The 21,647-nt window shown below is 52.7% G+C and overlaps 1 protein-coding gene and 1 pseudogene across 1 annotated transcript; one reads left to right on the top strand and one right to left on the bottom strand.

Moving 5' to 3' along the window:
* Positions 1–1,664: 1,664 nt before the first annotated feature.
* Positions 1,665–18,456, bottom strand: SYPL2 (synaptophysin like 2). The gene is made up of 6 exons (XM_062193462.1): positions 18,402–18,456; positions 18,153–18,227; positions 8,221–8,345; positions 6,972–7,173; positions 6,077–6,268; positions 1,665–4,223 (listed from the first exon to the last, which is right to left on the bottom strand). Exons 1-6 carry the CDS (start codon positions 18,453–18,455, stop codon positions 4,077–4,079), a joined length of 795 nt encoding a protein of 264 aa, XP_062049446.1. The 5' UTR covers position 18,456; the 3' UTR covers positions 1,665–4,076.
* On the top strand, positions 9,871–10,089 carry LOC133761218 (U2 spliceosomal RNA; annotated as a pseudogene).
* Positions 18,457–21,647: the final 3,191 nt, after the last annotated feature.

Raw genomic sequence — 21,647 nt, 5'->3', positions numbered from 1 at the left:
CGGCGAGCGACCTTCCGAAATGAACGCTTGCAGGGCGAAAAGAGAAGACCCGAGCCCCACGATCTCCTCTCCTAAGCCTTGTGCACACATTCTTTGTGCCACCAGCCCACTCTCTCAAGCCCGCTGCACACACACCCCAGCCCCAAACCCCTCTCTGCCCAAGACGCCCCCTCTAAGCCGTGCGTCCCCCTGCTGGCTGGCGCCCCTTCCGGGGCTGGCGGCCAAGAAGCAACGGTGCTCCCCTGTAGCTCGAATAGGGTAGGTGCAGGGAGGTGGGCGCTGTGAATCAGAAGGGCAAGGGGAGGGAGTCTGTAGGAGGTGCTGAAGGACACGGGGGTTGGATGGGGGAGGGCCTCGCTCCCGTGTCGTGCCTCCTCTGTGTGGAACCCACGCTGGCCCGATGCGGAGCCGAGGGTCGGAGTGGCGTTGTCTGGGGTTTGGGAGGACCTGGCTGAGCCGATCAGGATCACCTGTCAGAATGACAGAAGGGTATCTTCGGGCCAGAGCCAGCCCCGGAACTGGGGTGGCCCCGAGGCTGCTGGCGTTTGCTGCGTCTCTGCCGATCCGGCTCTCTCCTCCCAAGAACTGCGATCGATAATCCGTACCGCCTCTTCCCAAACCCTGTCTGCACCCGGACTCCATCCATCACTTTGGCTTCTTTTTCTAATGAATATTTTCCCTGCTGGAAAGGCCGTTGCTTCCAAACCCTCGGAGAGGGAGATTTCTCTTCAGATCGGTCATTTTCCTTGCTAAGGCCTGGACAGAGTACCTGAATTACCCACCTCTTTTTTTCTCAGCTGATAACATTTCTTCCCACCTTCACACAAGAAAGCCTGCCTCCTCTCCCCTGCCCTAATCGCATCAGAAAAGTAATGTAAATCCTCTTTTTCCCCTCACCTCCTCCCATCTCCCCCTATATTCATCCCTTCAGCTAAGGGGGAACCAAGTTTGGGAGCAAATAGATCAAGGTCTGTGTCTTGGAGACCTCAGGCTTTTTTTTTTTTCTTTTTCTTTTTTTCCTCCTCCTTTTCATCCGGGGAAGGTTTCAGTCCTTTAAGGATAATCTCTGAGGGTAAGGATTAACGGGAGACCCATAGGAGCTCACTAGCGGTTCCAGGAGCCTGGGGAAAGTGAATGTGAAAACGTGCCTGCGTGCTTTTTCTCTCAGAGATGTACACTAGCATGTGGCTGGCTGGCTGAAGGGAGACAGTGGTGCAGGTTTGTTCAGCAAGAACCTGGTAGTTAAGAGAGTGAAGCATATGGCCCTCGACTCCTGACAGGAAGCTTGTTTGGGTCACAGATGGTAGGAGAGCACATGGAAACAGCAATGTGGAAGCCACTATGTCTCGCCTTTTGAGTTTGCTCCAGATTTGCTAATGAGTCCCAGTTACTTTGGACTAATTGGGTGCCACCGAAAGAGGAGATGTCACCAGACTGGGGCCTGCCAGGAACAACTGCTCAGCCAGCAGACTCTGTTGCTTTGGAGTGCAGAATGGAAGGGAGCAGAATGACGTCTCAGTGGAAATGCTGATATTTGTCCAAGAATGTAAAGCAAGGGAGAGGAAGAGAAAAAAAAAAAAATTCCCAGAAGGTCTGCAGTCTCGGCTCCTCCGTGGCAAATGCTCGCAGCACTGTTTATTCAAATGTGTAATAACAAGCACCAGAAAACGACATGCAACATTCTCCCCCCACCCCATCTGCAATCCCCAACATAGGAGACCGATGACCATGACGCTGGAGGGAATCTGTGGCCAGGAGAGGTCCTGGGTGGCTCCCTGGCAGGGTCAAGGTTCACTAGGGCAAACGGCAAGTGCCCTGCCTGGTCTCCTGCAGCAGCTGGAGAAACCAGACACCGTCTCCTACCTCAGGCCCCACTAGGCAAAATGGCAATGACAGCCCTGGTTGGAGGGGACAGAAGTCCTGTGAGGACAGCCCAGCCCTCTGGAGGTAATGAGGTGAAGTGGCCTTTCCTCCCAGGGTGCGGTGGAGAGGGAGACGACAGCCAGAATGGAGGCTCTGCCAGCTGAGAACACGGCAGCCTCTTCGGGAGAAGCAGAGGAGGCTCCTGTGCTCCGGCGAGAGGCCTGGGCTGGGGTCCTCGGCAGGAGCAGATCCCCGCCCCCCAGTTCCCTAGTTGAAGGGGACTATAGCTGCTAACCGTGGCCCCCAAGTGAGACTACTTTATCCATCATATTTCAAATAAATTACAAATACAGACACAGAATCCAAACAAAGTTCCGTCAGAAGCTGCTCACGGACCACCCCCAGGGGCTGGCCTGAAGGAAAGTGAAGGTCACCCCATTGTTCTCTGGAGCTGCCGGCAAAACCGTCCCCCCTTGTCCTTGAGTAACCATGGGGACAGCTCAGGACGGACAGAGAGAGTGAGTTTCAGAATATTCTCACCTCATCGCCTTTCTGCTCCTCAGACCCCTTCCCCACAACCTAAAACACAAAACCAACATCCTAATTCTTCCACCAAGGGACTCTGGAGCCTTTGGGGGTGTAAATCTCACATCCCCCCAACCCAAACTCTGATCCAAAGAGGAAGTGGTGGGCCAGACCCCTGGGTACCCCAGTAATGCACATGTTACTGTGGATGCATCCAGGGAGGGAGGAAGCTGAAAGGGGTTGGCTGCGCCCAGAGGAGAGACTGGCACAGGGCACATTGACCTTTAGGATACTAAATGGGCCAACTGGCATGGGATTGGAAAATGGCTGGATTCTTTTCATCTTTCTGCGGGCAGCCCTATGGCCAAGTCAGATGGAGCATTTTGAGCTGGGTGGGAGGCAGATGGCCCTCACCCAGCCAGCCCCGACTCCCAGAGCTTGGGGGTGTCGAGAGGGACTGAAGGAGGTCAGGAAGAGGAGACACACTGAAGACAAATATGGAACTGGGTCCCGAAGTGAAGAAGCACCAATAGCATCGGCCTGCCCTGGACTGGGGAGGGGATGGCGGCTGGGAGGAAAGAGGAAGAGGGCGGAATGGGAGGGCAAGGGGACAGGACGCATCCTTTTGTAAAGATGAGAAGAGGTCGTGGAAGGAGCAGGGGCAGAGAGGAAGGAAGAAGTGGGCCCACGCATCCACGTCCTGGGGCTCTGGGGCAACTTGGCCTCCTGATGGTCCTTTGGGCCTTGTGAAAGCCCCCTTCTGGCCCCACAGGAATGAAAGGCAGGCCCCACCCATCTTCAGAGAGGATCTCAAATGCCTCCCGTCCAAGAGGCTGGAGAAGGGAGAGGGTTGGGGAGGGGGAGGTGGGTGTGGGGGCACTGAAGTGAGGCTGCTCCGAGCCCCCTCACCTAGTGTCACAGGTATGAGACAGCCCAGGAGGGAGGACTGGGTAGGGGGGAGGGACGGAGTTTCCAGAGTGAGTAGAGCTGACAGTGTTGGTGGGAAGTGCCCCGGCCTAGGGGGCGGGGGCTGAGGGGCTCCAAGAAGCTGATTCTGCCAGCAGTTTTCTTGGCTTTAGTTCAGGTTGCAATTTACCTGATCCCAGCTGAGCGAGGACCTCATCAGGACCCTGGAAAGGGCTGTTTGCTAGGCCAGACTGCCTCCCTGGTCCACACGGACAGCAGAGAACAGAGTGGAAGCCCGCGGAGCTCTGGGCTGACCGGGGATCAGGCACAGAGACCAGATGGCTGCCTGTGAGGGGGCCACCCAACCACAGTGGCCACCCGGCCACAGGGGACCAGGGGGAAGGCTGCCAGCCATGCTCCCCTCCCCCGCTACATTGGACAGACAGGAGCTGCTGAGCCAGTCTCGGGCCTCTGGTTTCCTGCCCCAACCCTCACCTGCAGCAGTAGCTGGTAGACTGAGGCTATGAGGGTCCAGGTGAGACCCAGGTAAGATACCTGGATCCAGGCCGTTCACAAGAAGCACTGAGCTCCTGCCATCTGGGGCTCCAGCGAGAGAAGGGATAGGAAGCCATGGGAAGGCTGCTCAGGTTTCCACCAGCTGATGCCTGCCCATCCCAGACTGATGGGGGAGGGGAAGTGGAGGAGGAGGAAGAGGGAGGTCCTGGAAGCCGGAGGTGGTGAAGAGGTGCTGTCCAGTTCGGGAGTAGCCAGGTGGGGGCTGCTTACTGCTTCTCCACTGCTCCCTGCTCGGCTGCGCTTTCCTGGCTGGGGCCCTGGCCCTGGTCCTGGCCCTGTCCATGCCATGGGGTCTCCTTGAACACAAACCAACAGTTCCCGGCCCACAGGAAGAAGTTGATAAAGCCGAAGAGCTGCAAAGACATCAGGGGAGTTTGTGAGAATGGCACGGAGGGCATCAGGGGACAGGGATGAGGGAAGAGGGGCACACAGAGGGCTGGGAAGACTATAGGAGCAGAAAGCTGGATATAGAGGCAGGGGTCAAAGCCATCACCCATTAGGCAGTTCTCTGGGGAACGTGTTAGTCTGCCCAGGAATGTGCTCTTGGTCTCTAGCAGAATCTGGTCCTGGAATGACCATCATGCAATAGGCAGAGCGAGGAGTCAAGAGGTGGGGGCCAGGAGAGCTTCCCACTGCACCTATGGAGCCCTGTTGGGAGCACCTGCAGAGGGTGGGTATGGCCGGCACTGTCCGAGGTGTCCCTCTCCTAGGAGCAGGGACCCAGCCTGCAGTAAATTTACATAGTCATTCAAAATATTTAAAAAACAGAACAGCAGGAAGTAAATGGGGGAAGTGTAGTGATGCCTGCAATTAATTTTGAAGTACACTAGGAATAAAATGTGATGAAAAGATTTGTAAAGTGTTAAAAGTACAGTCTAGGTGCTAAGTATGTGGGTGTCCACTGTAAAATGCTTTTAACTTGGGGCCAGCGCTGTGGCGTAGTAGGTTAAGCCTCCATCTGCAGCACCAGCATCCCATATGGTTCAAGTCCTGGCTGCTCCACTTGGGATCCAACTCCCTGCTAATGACCTGGGAAAGCAGTGGAAGATGCTTGGGCCCCTGCACCCACATGGGAGACCCGAAGGAAAGTCCTGGCTCCTTGCTTCTGATCAGCCCAGTGTTGCGGCCATTTGGGGAATGAACCAGAAGATGGAAGACTTCTCTCTGCCTCTTCCTCTCTGTCTGTAATTATGCCTTTCAAATAAATACATAAATCTTTCAGGGGCTGGTGCTGTGGTGTGGTAGGTTATACACCTGCCTGCGGTGCTGGCATCCTATATGGGTGCTGGTTCGATACCAGGCTGCTCCACTTCATATCCAGCTCCCTGCTGATGGCCTGAGAAGGCAGTGGAGAATGGCCCAAGCGCTTGGGGAGACCTGGAAGAAGCTCCTGGCTCCTGGCTTCAGATCAGCCCAGCTCCACCTGTTGCGAACATTTGGGGAGTGAACCAGCAGATGGAAGACCTCTTTCTGTCTCTCCCTCTCTTTGTAACTCTGCCTCTGAAATAAATAAATCTTTAAGAAAATGCTTTCAACTTTGCTGTATGTGTGAAACTTTTTATAATAAAATGTTGGTGTTAGGGAGGGAACCTATCAGCAAGGTTCCAGTAAGTTTCAGAAAGCTCTCCAATATAATAACCACTAAACATCTCAGTTGTGGGGTTTGGAAAAGCCTAAGGTATTTGCAGAGCCAGACTGAGGCAGCTGGGGTGACAGGGTGCAACTGAGAAGCCCATAGCCTCAGCTATTTCTCAACTGACATGGACACAACATTTTAGCACATGGCCAAACATGTGCATTCCAGCTGGACCCACCATTGCCACAAAGCCCCTTTCCCCTCAGGAGGGCCAAGTGATAATGAGTCCCTTCTCACTCACTCGGGGTCTGCTCCCAGCTTCAGCCCCGCCCCGGCCCTATTCACGCGCTCATGTGGGCACACACACACATCACGGGACATGGACAGCAGGAGCAGCCGGCAGCCACACAGACAGCGTGGTGGGAACTGGGAGACAGAGCGGCTCTCCAGTTCCCTTCATCCCAAGATGTCTTCTCCATGTCAGCCAGGCACCAGCAGCCAGCATCAGGCCCAAGGGACACCAACACTGGGGACACCTCTGTGCCTCTCAGAACCTGCTATCTGGGCCAGCCCGAGCAGCTGGGCTAGTGCTGCCTCCCCCAGATCGTATCGCTGGCCTCAGGGTCTCACCACAGAGATGTTGGCCAGTCCCATGGAGGGTGTGGCCCCGGCACTGCACACGGCTTCCTCTCCATGGCACACGGACATGGCTGCCGTCAGGCTGGATGGCCGCGTGGCCCCCTTGACGTCGGTCAGGCCTTTGCCCCAGGCAGCTGCAGCTACCAGCCAGAAGAAGGTGAAGGAGACAGTCACACAGAAGTCCTGGGGGCAGAAGGGGGTGGGAAATGCACTCAGAGAGGCCCCACTCGGCCGAGTCTCCGCCTCTTTTCTTCTTACCATCCTGGGGCCTGGGGACAACTGCCTCTTCCCCTCTTCTCCAACCCTAGAGCTCCAGGGGACCCAGACTGTCGTAAAAAATGTGGTCAGTACCACCAAAGGAACCCTGCCATGCAGGTACTCCTTGCCTGTGTCCTCTGAACTCATGTCAGGTCACAAAGTACCCAGCTAGCCTCACTGTCAAACCCACGTGGCTCAAACTCCCCACTCATGCCTCTCAACTTGTCCTCTGATCACCACTGCTCAGCCCTCAGCAGTGGCAGAGGGCAGCAGACAACGGGGCCCCCTCTGGCACATCTTCCACCTAGCATGAATAACAGGAGCTCACATGTGCTGAGGTTAACTATACAGCGGATCCTTTCCATGGATTCTTCCATGGTATGAGGAGCCTGAGGTTGAGAGAGGCCAAGTAACTTACCCAAGGTCACACAGCTAGCAGGGGACAGTGGTGGGATTTGAACCCAGGCAGTCTGTGCTACTAGGGAGCCTCCAGTGAGCAGGAGCAAGCAATGGGAGGTTGAAGGCAGAGGCTCCACACATGTTTCAGGGACCCAGCAAGGCTTCTGACCCCAGCCCCCCGTGCCTCCTCAGCAGCTTCGCCCATTCCTGGAGGGGCTCGCTCACTCACCACCAGCGGGAAGCGCTTGTTCTCCGTGTAGAGCTTGTGGAAGCGCAAGTAGACGACAAGTGCAGCCATGGTATAGAAGAAGGAGAAGATGCCGAGGGTCACGAAGAACTCGGCCGGGGCGGAGAAGTCCCCCATGAGGTGCATGGTCTTGGAGGACGAGTCGTCATCACAGAGAGGCATCTCATACTCGATCCGGTGCAACCTGCAGGAAGCATGAGCGGCTGTCCTGAGCCCAGGCGCTCCTCCCTCCGCCTGCCCCAGGGGCAGTCCTGTGCTAGGCCTTGTGCTGGGGCTCTTATGGGACCAAGAAAGGGGTTGTGTAGGAAGAGCTGGGTCTGGAAGGAATCTTACAATCAAGACAGAAACTTCCCTGAGATTCCAGAGGAACCCTACGTCCTCCCCAACAACCATCACCCCACACTCACTCCCTTGCCCAAATGTGGCACATCTGTATCTCCAAGGACTCTTAGGGCACAAGACATAAAGTCCATCTATTTCTGGTAGCCAAACAACTGGTAGGTCAGCTTCATTGTGTCGCCCTGGGAAAGCTTGGCCCACAGTGGCCAAGTTCAGGTTGAAACCACCCATTCCCTGGCCTTACGTAGGCTCCCAAACTAGATTATGTTGCACTAAATGAAGAGAAAAACACAGCCTGTTATATACAAGAAACAGTGGATTAAACCTGAGGCCTGATTCTAGAATTTTCTGAAAAGGTGAGCCCCATCCCCATCCTCCTCTTCGCACTTGGACTCCGCACTCCCTCAGTTTCCAGATACCCAAGAAAGAAAATTCTCCTCTGCCTCCTAGTCAAGGCGTGCCTCCTCACACTCTGGTGGTACCAGCTAAGCATCCCGCCTCAACTGTTAAGGAGCTAAGTACACAGAGGCTTCCTTACCCTCTCACAGAGAGGAGGCAGCTGAGGGTCACGAAGACCTGCACAACCTGCCCAGCCTCCTGTAAGTCTGCATCCCAAACTGCCTGGGTTCTTTCTGTGGGAGCCATTGTCACCTGCTTGTGCTTGTCTATGGGCTGGAACAATAACCTATCTGTTTCCCCCCATGTCTTTCTTTGATCAGTGTGTCTGAAATTGCTACCAGGCAGAAAAGGTCCCGATCTTATGCTATCTGAATCTGGGGTAGCACACAACAAGCGGTCTTTAGGTTTCTGGAGGAGGAGGAGGAGATGACCACACAGGCCCTGTCAATTCAGTGCGAGAGGCCGTGTTGGGTAAGAACCAGTTCCTGCTCACCTGAAGGGATAGCCGAACAAAACAATGATGGAGCTCACATCCTTGGCTTCGTTGTTGCAGCGAACCATTGCTCCTGTCTCCCCGCTGTAGGAACCGCAGGACCCGAAGGCGAAAATAGCAAAGAGCTGAGAGAGAGTGAAGCCCCTTTGAGAGTCAGAAGGCTTCAGCTGGCCAAGGTGAAGAACCGCCCCCTGACTCCCAGCAGGTGCAGGCATGGAGGGTGGGGGAGGGTCAGGATTCCCTTTTATCATGTTCCTGAGATGTGTTCACTGTATTGGGTGCTAGACCAAATAGCCAGATGAATTAGGTTGTCTTTGAGTGCTGTTTGAGAAGGAGATGAAGAGAAAGGAAATGCACAGTTTCCAGGTCTCCCCAGTAGGCAGGCCACTGCGGACCCTAGGTAGCCTCCTTGAGTTGGTGACCACCCAAAACCTCTGCTATTCAGACTTTTGGAAACCTCTAGCTCACAACTAGACTTGCATTTCCTCCTCAAGAGAGAGGCACCTTCAGAAACAAGAACTAACCTCCACTAGGCATGGCTGGAATGCTTTTCACTTCCCCACTGAACCAGTCATTGAGTCTTATCATTACCTTGGTGGTCTCCTGTGGTCTCCTGTCTCCCCGGAGGAATGGTACAGCTAGAAGGGGACAACATCCACCACATCCAGAGGGGCCAGGCTGCCATCCTATGGTACTGACAGCCTAATTCTTCTCTAAAAGCACATTTCCTCCCAGCTGGCAGTGCTGGCTGGGCCGGTGCTGACAGTTGTGGCTCAAGCCCAGGGAGAAGCACCTTCCACCACTTGCCTTATCGGCCTCCACTCTTACCCCACTGGTATTTCCCTTTGTAATCTGTTGATGCTGCCATTCTCGGTGTTAAGAACCAGAGGTGTTTCCAATCCCCTGAATTGTTTTCTTCTCCACCTTTCATCACGTTTCACTACACCTGCTGTCTCGAGCGAAATAAAATGTCTTCATCCTGTGATTTTTAAATTTCTTTCTGGGAAACACACTTTGGTTAGAAAAGGAGGTGAGAAATTGGCATCTCTTACCCTCCCACATCGTCTGCTCAGCCCTGGGCTCCTTTGGCTTGTACATGATGTAGTCATACTTGTTAAGCAAGGAGCTTATTCTGTTAATTGTTCATTTTGTGTGTGTGTGCTTGTCTGTGACTGGGTGTCTTGGACATTAAGCACCTAGATGTCAGCTGGTCTACATGCCAGCCATGCACCCAGAGTCTAGAATAGAGTTGTATGCATGTTGTTTTGCCAATGCTTGTTAGTGTTGTGCATTCAAAAGAGACCTGGGTTAGAAGTCTGGAAGTCCGGGTTCTGGCCCTGTCACTAATCATACGGATGACTCTGCTCTTGCAGCCTTGGTCTCCTCATGAGTAAAATGAAGAGTTTGGAGGTTATCGTCCGGGGGCCTTTTGCAGCTCTGGAATTCTCTCACTCTCTGAGGGTGATACTATCAGCGAGCTCTTGGCTGGGCTTGCCAACAGCTGCGTTCTGCCCCTGGGTGGTGTCCGCCTTGCATTGCCTGGCCTGGCACATCTCCGTGCTGGAGCCACTGACCTCTCTCTAAAGGTTGCAGTGGGGAGATCTGTACCACACACATGAGAATTGTCTCCATTTTAAAATACATCCAGGAATTGCTTCTCAGCCTTTTGGCTGCGATCAAGTGTAGGATCTGTTCTTAGCAGTTTAAAATACATGCAGGAAAGGAGAGGGTACGCTCTCTCTCCAGTGCTTAAGTAACCTGAGTTAAATGAAGCATTGGAAGCTGCAGCGGAACCTGGTTTTCTCATCGTCTTGACAGAGTTGGAAGGAAGTCCCTGGAAGCCTCTTCTCCAAGCTGCCTCCCGGGCCTAACGGGGGAACTTCCCTAGCCCTCCCTCACAGCAGTTCTCCGCGCCTCACTGGCTCCTCGGCTCGCTGACTCCTCTTAGGGGTTTCTTTATTCCTTTAGCTTCTGGTGCCCAGAATAGGGGGGTAATTAGGATGTCCCATTCCAGGGAGGGCAGCACAGGTGGATATATTTGTACGCATGGCAGTTAGTAAATGGCTCCTTCCAAGTGCCCTAAGAAAGCAGGTTTTCTATTCCTGGTTTGGGGGCAGGGACTGGTCAGTTATGGAGCGGCCTCTGTGCCAGCACTCTCCTGTCAGGCAGCCCACAGAGAGATGCCAGCTACTGAGCAGTGACTACCCACCGAGCACTTTCCTACGCACTATTAGTTAGCACTGACATAAACAGATAAAAGGGATGCACTGTGTCATAGAGGGTTAAGCTGCTGCCTACAACGCTGGCATCCCATACAGGCGCTGGTTCATGTCCTGGCTGCTCCATTTCTGGTCCAGCTCCCTGCTAATGGCCTGGGAAGAGCAGTAAAGGATGGCCCAAGTGCTTGGGCCCCTGCCAACCATGTGGGAGACCCAGAAGAAGCTCCTGGCTCCTGGCTTCCGACTGGCCCAGCCATCTGGGGAGTGAAACAGCAGATGGAAGATCTCTGTCTTTCCTTCTTTTTCTGTAATTCTGCCTTTCAAATAAATTTTAAAAAGAGGGGAAAAAAAGAGAAAAACATTCTCTGTCCTCATGGAGCTCGTACTCTAGAACTGCACTATCCAAAAGGGTAGCTACCAGCTAAGCATCGCCACTTAAATTTAAATTAATTTAGGTTAAATTAGACTAAGAATTCAGTTGTCAGTCACACTAACCACATTTCAAGTGCACAAGGCCACATGCAGCTAGCAGGTACTGTGTTGGATAGCACAGAGTACTGAATTTTTCTATCAACACTGAAAGTACTGTTATGTGTAATTGATGACCTTGGGGTTCTAAAAATCCTGAACCCTGCTTTCTGATTCCTCAAAGCGTAAAATATGTAAATATGTCCACAGGAACTTAAATATTAACTCTCTTCTCTTCTAGTCTGATTCTTTTCTCTCTTTTTTTAAAAGATTTATTTACTGGCCGGCACCGTGGCTTAACAGGCTAATCCTCCGCCTTGCGGCGCTGGCACACCGGGTTCTAGTCCTGGTTGGGGCGCCGGATTCTATCCCAGTTGCCCCTCTTCCAGGCCAGCTCTCTGCTGTGGCCCGGGAAGGCAGTGGAGGATGGCCCAAGTCCTTGGGCCCTGCACCCGCATGGGAGACCAGGAGAAGCACCTGGCTCCTGGCTTCGGATCAGCGAGATGCGCCGGCCGCAGTGGCCATTGGAGGGTGGACTAACGGCAAAAAGGAAGACCTTTCTCTCTGTCTCTCTCTCTCTCTCACTATCCACCACTCTGCCTGTCCAAAAAAAAAAAAAAAGATTTATTTATTAATTTGAAAGCCAGAGTTACACAGAGAGAGGAGAGGCAGAGAGAGAGGTCTTCCATCCAGTGGTTCACTCCCCAATTGGCCGCAACGGCCGGAGCTGTGCTGATCCGAAGTCAGGAGCCAGGAGCTTTTTCTGGGTCTCCCACGTGGGTGCAGGGGCCCAAGGACTTGGGTCATCTTCTACTGCTTTCCCACAAGCAGAGAGATGGATCAGAAGAGGAGCAGCCGGGACTAGAACCAGTGCCCATATGGGATGCCGGCGCTTCAGGCCAGGGGATTAACCCACTGCGCCACAGCGCCGGCCCCTCTAGTCTGATTCTTTAAAAACAAAATTCTCTAAACATCTTACAGGATAACCCTTTGCCAGAATATATTTTTTAAGATTTATTTATTAATTTGAAAGTCAGAGTTACACTGAGAGAGAAGGAGGCAGAGAGAGAGAGAGAGAGGTCTTCCATCCGCTGGTTCACTCCCCAAATGACCGGGATGGCCAGAGCTGGGCTGATCTGAAGCCAGGAGCCAGGAGCCTCCTCTGGGTCTCCCACACGGGTGCAGGGGCCCAAGGACCTGGGCCATCCTCTACTGCTTTTCCAGGTCACAGCAGAAAGCTGGATCGGAAGTGGAGCAGCTGGGTCCCGAATCGGCACCCATATGAGATGCTGACACCGCAGGCTGCGGCTTATCCTGCTACGCCACAGCGCCAGCCCCCACTCAGATGGTGTGGGATGACACATAGTTTGCTACAACTGTGGACAATGGGATAAGTGAGGAGACTTGCACAAGCTTGGAGAGCAGCAGAACAAGGATCTCTGTGATGATCAAACCCAAAGGCTCCATTTCACTGAGGTAAAAACTGAAGTCCCCAAAGAGTAAGTGACTTTCCCAAAGTCACATCTAGCTAATGAGAGAGCCAGGCTCAGAATTCACATCTTCTGAGTTCCCATCCTGTGCTTTTGCCTCTTCATTCATTCATTAATTCAATACCTATCAAGCATACCTTGTGCCAAGTGCTATAAACAGGAAGATAAAGAAGACCTGGAGTGTGGTGTTAAAACAAACAGGCTGGCTCTGTGGTGTTGTGGGTAAAGCCACTGCCTGCAGTGCTGGCATCCCATATGAGTGCCAGTTCAAGTCCTGGCTGCTCCACTTTGATCTGGCTCCCTGCTAATGCGCCTGGGAAAACAGCAGAGGAGGATTCAAGTCCTTGGGCCTCTGCACCCGCGTGGGAGACCCAGAAGGAGCTGGCTTCATATCATCCCAGCTCCAGCCATTGCCACCATCTGGGGAGTGAACCAGCAGATGGAAGATCTCTCTCTCTTTCTCTCTGTCTGCCTCTCCCTTTCAAATAAATAAATTAATCTTTAAAAAACAAAAGACAAACACATACCCTGCATCAGAGTTATTGAAGCTAAAGAAGAGATCTCTAAAGGTACAAGGAGCAAGGGGCTCACTGTGCCCTGGGTTGCCAGAACAGAGAAAGGCACCCTCACCAGGCCCCTCCCTTGGCACCTAACCCTTCACCTTTCAGCACCAGATTTGCTTTCTTCCCTAACTGTGCCTGGTGACTGAGCCACCGGAGAGAGCGCGGGAAAACACCCCTTGCACCAACTACAAGCCTCTGAGATGAGAAATGTTTCTTCATCGAGAACAGCAGCAGCCAAGGACAGCCGGAGGTCCTGAGACGAGGGGGATTTCTGGAGTTCTGGAACCAGCTGCCCTTCCTCCTGCTGCAGTTACCCTGCTGGGGACAATGCTGGCCACACTCTGCCCTCCACCTCCCCTTCCTTCTGCCTTGGAATCTCCTCTGCAAAGATGTCAGAATAACCTTGCCAGGGCTGACGCTATGATGTAGCAGGTAAAGCCACGGCTGCAGTACTGGCATCCCATATGGGTGCAGGTTCAAGTCCCAGTTGCTCCACTTCCAATCCAGCTCTCTGCTATGATCTGGGAAAGCAGTGAAGGATGACCCAAGTCCTTGGGCCCTTGCACCCAAGTGGGAGGCCTGGAAGAAGCTCCTGGCTCCTGACTTTGGATCGGCCCAATTCTGGCTGTTGAGGCCATCTAGGGAATGGATCAGCATATGGAAGACTCTCTCTCTGCCTCTGGCTCTCTGTAATTCTGCCTTTCAAATAAATAAATAGATTAAAAAAAAAAAAATGAATAAGCTTGCCAGCTTAAGCCTGAGGCTCTACTTTGGTGCTGACTTGGTTACTGGGATAAATCTGTGTCACCACCAGTTAGTGTAGGGACCAGAGAGGTAAGTTCTCTGCCCAAATCCTACTCCTACAATCAGCTCTTTCAACACCCACCCCCCACCCAAACTTCCTGAAAAGCAGATTTTCATTACAGAGATTCCGGATCAAATATGTGACTTTGGCACCCCGAAGGTGTGTTATTGACCAAGAAGGTACACCCACTTAAAGGTAGGATGATTGATTTGTAGGTAAATGGGGAAAATGATGGAGCCACTCAGTGATTCTTTCATGCCTTACCCTCAAACTGAGGATTTGGCAGTGGCATTCCAACCATCTCTGCAAGGACAAGTCCAGCTGGACAGTGTGCAAAGGGGAAAAGCTTTGCAGGGAGAGATTCAGGAATAGGAGGGGCGGGGAACAACACTCCCTGAGTATTTCCTGCAGTGCCAGGCTCACCGTAGCCTTGCTGAATGCTCAATACTACCTCCTGTCCTCCTCCCAGTGAGCCAATGAAATAGGTCGTACCCCATCAACAGGTGAGGAAGCTGAGGCCCATGAAGATTCCATCACTTACCCACTGTTCCAGGGCTAGAAAGCAGAAGTGACCGAGTTTAAACCAAGTCCATCTGATCTCAAAGTCTGGCATTTCCTTTCCTTTTCTTTTTTTTAAACTAATTTTCCAATAACTTGTCCATACCCAGGTTATTTTGCTGCTTCAGTGAAGACTTAGTGAGGCTCCAGAATTGTAATTGAGTTGAAATTTTAAAAACACAGGTGTGGCCAGTGCCACGGCTCAATAGGCTAATCCTCCACCTGCGGCACCAGCACACCGGGTTCTAGTCCCGGTTGGGGCGCCGGATTCTGTCCTGGTTGCCCCTCTTCCAGGCCAGCTCTCTGCTGTGGCCCAGGAGTGCAGTGGAGGATGGCCCAAGTGCTTGGGCCCTGCACCCCATGGGAGACCAGGAGAAGCACCTGGCACCTGGCTTTGGATCAGCACGGTGTGCAGGCCGCAGCGGCCATTGGAGGATGAACCAACGGCAAAGGAAGACCTTTCTCTCTCTCTCTCTCTCACTCTCACTGTCCACTCTGCCTGTCAAAAACAACAACAACAAAACCCCACAGGTGGGTGTTTTGGTACAGCAGTTAAGATACCACTTTGGGCCGGCGCCGCGGCTCACTAGGCTAATCCTCCACCTTGCAGCGCCGGCACACCGGGTTCTAGTCCCGGTCGGGGCACCGGTCCTGTCCCGATTGCCCCTCTTCCAGGCCAGCTCTCTGCTGTAGCCAGGGAGTGCAGTGGAGGATGGCCCAAGTCCTTGGGCCCTGCACCCCATGGGAGACCAGGAGAAGCACCTGGTTCCTGCCATCGGAACAGCGCGGTGCGCCGGCCGCAGCGCGCCTACCGCGGCGGCCATTGGAGGGTGAACCAACGGCAAAAGGAAGACCTTTCTCTCTGTCTCTCTCTCTCACTGTCCACTCTGCCTGTCAAAAAAAAAAAAAAAAAGATACCACTTTGGATGCTCGCAACCCATAGCAAGGTGCCCGGGTCCAGGTCCCCGCTCTGTCTCCAATCCAGCTTCCTGCTAATGCACAGCTTAGGGGGAAGCAGGGATAGTTCTAGGTCTTGGGTTCCTGCCACTCATATGGGAGACTGAAATGGAGCACCTGGCTCCTAACTTTGGCCTGGTCCAGTCCTGGCTGTTGTGGGAATTTGGGAAGTAAATCAGCAGGTGGAAGATAGATATCATCTCTTCCCCATCCCCTCTCTTTATCTCTATTGCTATCTTCCTGTGCTTTGCTTTACAAAATAAATAAAAACTTTTTAAAAAAATAGATACTCTAAACAAATTCCTGACAAATAAAAAGAATAACATTACTTTCTTCTCCAAAGGTTCCAGTAAAATGTTTGATTTTTGGTAACAATGATAAATTTTTTCATTTACTGTAACAATAACTGCATGATTTATGGGGCCTGGTTTTTTTTTTTTTTCCTTCTCTAGTTAGAAATAGGTGAAAATCCAAGTGACATTTCCACTATCATTTCTGGTGCTGCTTCTATGTACTTTTTTTTTTTTTTGACAGGCAGAGTGGACAGTGAGAGAGACAGAGAGAAAGATCTTCCTTTGCCATTGGTTCACCCTCCAATGGCCGCTGCGGCCAGTGTGCTGCAGCCTGCACACCGTGCTGATCCAAAGCCAGGTGCTAGGTGCTTCTCCTGGTCTCCCATGGGGTGCAGGGCCCAAGCACTTGGGCCATCCTCCACTGTACTCCCAGGCCACAGCAGAGAGCTGGCCTGGAAGAGGGGCAACTGGGACAGAATCCGGCGCCCCAACCGGGACTAGAACCCGGTGTGCTGGCTCCGCAAGGTGGAGGAATAGCCTAGTGAGCCATGGCGCTGGCCAACTTCTATGTACTTTCATGTGAGCTTACTTTCAGAAGCTCCAGACTGCGAAACTCATGCCCTGAATTCAGGCCACCCAGAACAGCAGCAAAGGCAAGTCCTGTCTCCTTACGATGCCACCTGGTAAATTCAGACTGAGTTTGGAGTTTAGCCCCCAGCCCCTGGATTTAATACTGTGAAAAAAAGGGTCTCTGTTTTGCATAACCCCTTCTCTAAGAAGCTGAGGATTGTAAAAGTCAGACAGCTCTTAGTTCACAGGGCATGGGCACCGACTCTGGGAGGAGACTGGGTCACTGCCCTAGGCATTGCTCTGTGCAGCTCTTAAAGAAACGGTGCAGGTGGCCTGCAGGGGTGGGTAGTGGCTAGCAGGATTGAAGGAGGCAGCTTTTGAGGCTCTCCGCAGGGAAGAACAGTCTATAGTCTAACAACCTCACTGTTTGGCTCATCCCTTGATGCTCTGTCTCCAACTTCCATTAGATCTGTTTTGCCGAGTTTAATGATAAAACTGTAATCTCACATCTCGGGTCCTGCTCCTCTGGACTGCACACATGGCTTTCCTGGTCCCGGGTGCCAGTTACGGGGAGCCTTAAGATCAGCCTTTTAGGGCCCCCTCTTGTACTTTGCGGGGTAGAAGGAGGAAGGAGCTTCAGCAGCAGCAGGTCCTACAGCTCTTGAGGGAGTAAGGACAGTGGAAAGTCCCCACCAGCCCCCAGAGTTTGCTCTTGGGAGCGCCCCAGGCTGGCCGGCAGCCCCAGCCAGATCTTGCACATATCCAGAGATAATCCAATTGTGCTTTTGCCCCTAAATTCCAGATTTGAGGATTCTCATCCAAACTATGATTTAGAAGTTGGTGACACAGTGCTAACTCCCGACTCCAGTGAGTTCAAAGCCCTTTAGATCTCAATCCTTCTCACTATTAACCGTAACTAATTCCCTGGTTGAATCCTGTGTTGAGAGCACACTAATTAAGTTATTTGCACACCATTGGTCTACCTGAAAATTTCTTCCGTAATGGTGCATTAAATGATCCCCAACAAGTCTTCATGATTTGAAAATGTGACTGCACCTGTCCACATTCCTAATTCACACCACATACCAGAGTCTCAAAGGACCAGTGAGAGTACAAGATGGCATTTCTACCAGCCCATGTCAGGGGAAACTGAGGACCTGGGCCTGTGATTCTTTTCAAGGTCACAGGGCACGTCTACCATAGGTCCATATTCTAGCACACCAATTGACTGAAAGCATAACAGAACCCTAGGGATGGTGGGACCAGCATTTGACTGACATTGCAAAATGAAGCCCAGAGAAGCAACTTGTTGAAGGTCACACAGCCGGGAAAGGCTGATCCAGGTGTAGGACTTAGGGCTCCGGTTCAGTATTCTGTGTTATTCCACACACTATTATTTTAGCCAAGTCTGTGTGTGATTTTTTTTTGTCTTAATTTTTTCCCACGTATTTAAACCTAGAACCATGAGCTTCATTCATTCACCCAAGGGAACCAAGGGAACCCTAAGCTGGGGGCCTGTCCTCTGAGACCACCCCCAGGATCTCCCACATCCTAGAGGTTTTGGGGGCAAGATGGTTTTCACTGCCCGCCTCCTTGCTCCTTTGCCCTCTGCAGCTTCCCTCGTGGTGAGGAGCGGACCTCGTCCTCCTCGTCCTCCACCCCCTCCCTCCCCCCTGCCACCCAGGAGTGGTATGTGCAGGATCAGAGTTCTGGAAAGGTTACACCCGGGTCCTCTCGCCCGAGTGAAATGTGAGCGCCCTGGGCAAAGGCTCCTTGCACATAGAAGGACCGAATCCGGGACTCCGCATGCCTTGCTCCTCACCCTCCTGCCACCAAGTGCCGCAGAAGCTGCCCCAGCCCGCCCCTCCCCCGCCCACCTGTCGCCGCCCCCCACCCTTCCGCCGAGGCCCGGCCGAAGCACCTCCCCAGCCCCCACCGGGCCACATTGCTTTGGGTCAGCGTCACAGCCCAGGTTCCCGAAATAGCCCGGGGCCGGGACAGAGACTTACCCACTGGAGGACTTTGATGAAGCCCAGCGGCTCCTCCAGCCGCCGCCAGCGCAGCCCCTCGAGCAGGCGGTCCACCTGCAGAGACAGAGCCCGCGGCGCGTCACAGCGGTGGCGGGGTCGGGGGCCGGGGAGGGCGCTCGTTCCCTCCTCCCACTCCCCCCGGGGGCGAGCTCCGGACTGCCCAAGGGTCAGGCCAGACCCCGAGGGCGCGGAGGGGGCTGCGAGAGAGCCGGGGGGCGCGCACGGTACCTGCTGGCGCGGCGACTTGTCCGCCGCACGACTGGGGCTCTCCGTCGAGGACATGCTGGAGCCGTGGGACGTGGGCACAGCGTAGGGGCTCGGCTCCCTCGCGCGGGGGCTGCGGCCGCGCTGGGGCTGGGGGCTGCTGGCCCGCGGCTGGGGAAGCGAGCTGGGTGGCCGTCGGCAGGCCGGGATCCAGGCTGGCTGGACGGGTCGCGGGGGCGCTGCTGCTCGCGCTCGCCCGGGCTGCGGCCGCTGCTCTGCCCGGCCGGCTGCAGAAAGCCCCCGAGGCCGATTCAAACTCCTGTCAAACTCCCCAGCGCACTTGGCCGCCGAGTCACGTGGCGCGCGCTCGCGAGCCCTCCTCCCGCCCCCTGCGCTCCCTTTTCTCCGCTCGCCGGGCGCCTTAAAGGGACCTGTGGCCTCCGCGGGCAGCTGGGCCGCGAGGGGGCCCGGGTTCTTGGCTCGAGACGTCCGGGACCGGTGCCCGCCGGAAAGTCGCAGCCCTTAGCCTGGCGCGCCGCACGGTCTCCCTGGACTTGCCGGGCTTCGGAGCTGCCCTGCGCTCTTCTTCCCTTCGGTGTCGTACCCCCTCGTGCCGAAATAAAGTTCTAAAGCTTCCGATTGCCACGCCACCGGCTTCCAGACCGCTCGCGAGTCAGCGCAGACGAAAAGGGCCATGCACTGCGCATCTCAGGCCGCCCAGAGAGGTCTTTAAAAAAAAAAAAAAAAATCTTTAGCAACGAACGGTGTCTGCGCGTTGGCGATTTAAAAAGCGCCAAGCTTCATCTCCGACGGCCGCCGCCGTTTGCGTGAAAGTTTACAGGCAAGAGAGAACAAAGTCTTTGAGGGATGGGAGTGTGGGGCGAGCGAACTGGACTTTGCTGCATTTTGATCAACCTTAAATAGGTCTCTATTCGGAAAGTGAGCGGCAGGAGCGCCGAGTGAGAAGTCGTGGATATGCAAGAGCTGCTGTATGAGAATATAAAGACACGGAGTGCGCGGGTCCTCTGGAGTCGGGGCTGCGCTGGCTGGTGGCGGGCGTCTGCGTCAGCATCCAGCCGGTGGAAGGCAGCGCTGGGGCCCCCAAGCGCTCCAGAACTCCCGGGCTGGTGTCTGCACAGCTCCTCCCCGCAATGCTCAGGGGCTTCACCAAGGCTGGGGTGGGTGGTGCAGACCCCTCGGGCTGCCATCGGGTCACCGGCGCTGGAGGGAAAGCTCTCCGGTGCGTTTCAAGCAAATCTGGGCGAAACAAGAAACAGCCGAGTCCCAGTCCGGCTGTTAGGAAATCGTTCTGCTTTTTTAGGTTCCTGTCTATGAAATCGGGTGAATAATTTCTGTGGCACCTACTTCATAAGGCCACCACCTTCACTCAACAGGTGAAGGCCCACACTACACAAATATGAAATAATTCATACTCCCAATGACTAGAACAATACGTATACAGAATACAAAACAGTCAGAAAACCATCTGAATAAAGTAGCAAAAATCCAGGTACCCACTAACCAGCTTTGTTAAATATCCCCACTTTTCTTTGCCTCATATCTATTCTTTAGAAAATGAATGAAAATTTCATATAAAATTCGAGCCTGTGTGTACCCTGCCTCCTTTGGCCTCAGAGATAACCGCTGTTCTGTCTTGAATTACTTCTCTAGTAGCCTCAAGCATGTTTTAATTCTTTTTCTATATGTGAAGTTCACGAAAACGAATTAAAAGATAAGTTTACTTTGGTGAAGAAAGTTTGAAAATCATGTATAGTTTTTCATCTGCATTTTCTTGTTAACTTTTTGCAGACTCTTAGTATGTGATTTATCTACAAGCAATACATTGAAACTCATCAGACATAGCATTGTTTTAAAAACTATTTTAACCTTTATCAAAGTAATATCATGCTTTAGGTAACCTTATTCAGCTTGCCTTTTTTGCTTAATGTTGTGTGTATGAGAGTCCTCTTGCCTGATGCACAGAGCGTTCTTTCTTTCATTTTAGCTGTATAGATTTCCACTGCACACATGGACTACGGGATATTTATTCTTCCACCGCTGAACATTTAGGTTGCTTCTGAATATTCACTCTTACAAACAGTGCTGTACTGAGTGTGTACATGTCTCTTTCTTTTAAAAAAACTTTTACTTTTAAAAATGTATTTGTTTTGTTTGAAAGACAGAAGGTAGAGAGAGAGACACGCACAGAGAGAGTTTTCCACATACACTATTTTACTCCCCAAATGCCCTTGAAGCCAGGACTCAGCTAGGCTGAAGCCAGGAGCTGAGAATTCAATCTGGGTCTCCCACATGGGTGAAAAGGTCTCACTACTTCACCGCACCCGGGGTACGCATTAGAAGGAAGAAGGAAGCAGCAGCCAGAGCCAGGAACGGAACCCAGGCACAGCTGCACAGCATTTGGTTATGCCAGGTGGCATCTTAACCGCTCTGCCAAGCACTCACCCTGTATGTATATGTCTTGTGTACATGTGCATGGGTTTCTGCACAGCACTGAACTTGCAAGTTTTGTGTATGTGTGTGTTTAACCAAATCCAGGAATAATCGTTTTTTTATAACCTGATCCATTAAGTAAGCTAAAACAAAAATTGCTCAAAATACAGTCACGTTTCCTATCCCACTTAATTTAAAAAAAAAAAAATCTAGTCCGCAGTGGCTAGAGCCTACAAGTAACAATTAAGGAAGCCGCTTTAGAAAAAGAACACAACAGGGGCTGGCATTGTGGCGCAGTAGGTTAAAGCCGTCTGATACGTGGACATCCCACATGGGCACTTGGTTCAAGCCCCAGCTGCTCCACTTCTGGTCCAGCTCCCTACTGATGTGCCTGAGAAAGCAGTGGAAGATGGCCCAAGTGTTTGGGTCCCTGCAGTCCTGTGGGAGATCTGAATGAAGCTCCTGGCTCGTGGCTTTGGGCTGGCGCAGCCCTGGTCCTTGCAGCCATTTGGGGAATGAATCCGTGGATGGAAGATCTCTCCTCTTTGTGTCTCTCCTCTCTGTAATCTGCCTTTCAAGTAAATAAATAAATCTTTTTTTAAAAAGAGAGAGACAAACACAACACAACAGTTTGAATATAAGTTTAGTAACCAAGCCTTGGAAGAAGTTGTGCAAGTCAGGAGGCCTGAAGCTTCAGACTCAGGGAAGACACTCCTGAGTAGACACACTGAATGGATTTGATAATTTACTAATATTATGTCTCTACCATCAATTTGATCAGCATCGCTATATTCCCCAAATGGGCTGGTTAGGTCCTAA

Source organism: Lepus europaeus, chromosome 5 (assembly GCF_033115175.1).
Source record: "Lepus europaeus isolate LE1 chromosome 5, mLepTim1.pri, whole genome shotgun sequence".
Lineage (NCBI taxonomy): Eukaryota > Metazoa > Chordata > Mammalia > Lagomorpha > Leporidae > Lepus > Lepus europaeus.
Note: the sequence above shows the minus strand (reverse complement) of the source record. Positions and strands in the feature narration are given on the sequence as shown.

Coding starts and splice junctions, on each gene's coding strand:
- SYPL2 (XM_062193462.1), bottom strand. CDS start 18,455: ATGTCCTCGACGGAGAGCCCCAGTCGTGCGGCGGACAAGTCGCCGCGC. Junction 8,346..18,152: donor TCATCAAAGTCCTCCAGTGG/GTAAGTCTCTGT, acceptor ACTCTCTCTCAG/CTCTTTGCTATTTTCGCCTT. Junction 7,174..8,220: donor TTGTTCGGCTATCCCTTCAG/GTGAGCAGGAAC, acceptor TGCTTCCTGCAG/GTTGCACCGGATCGAGTATG.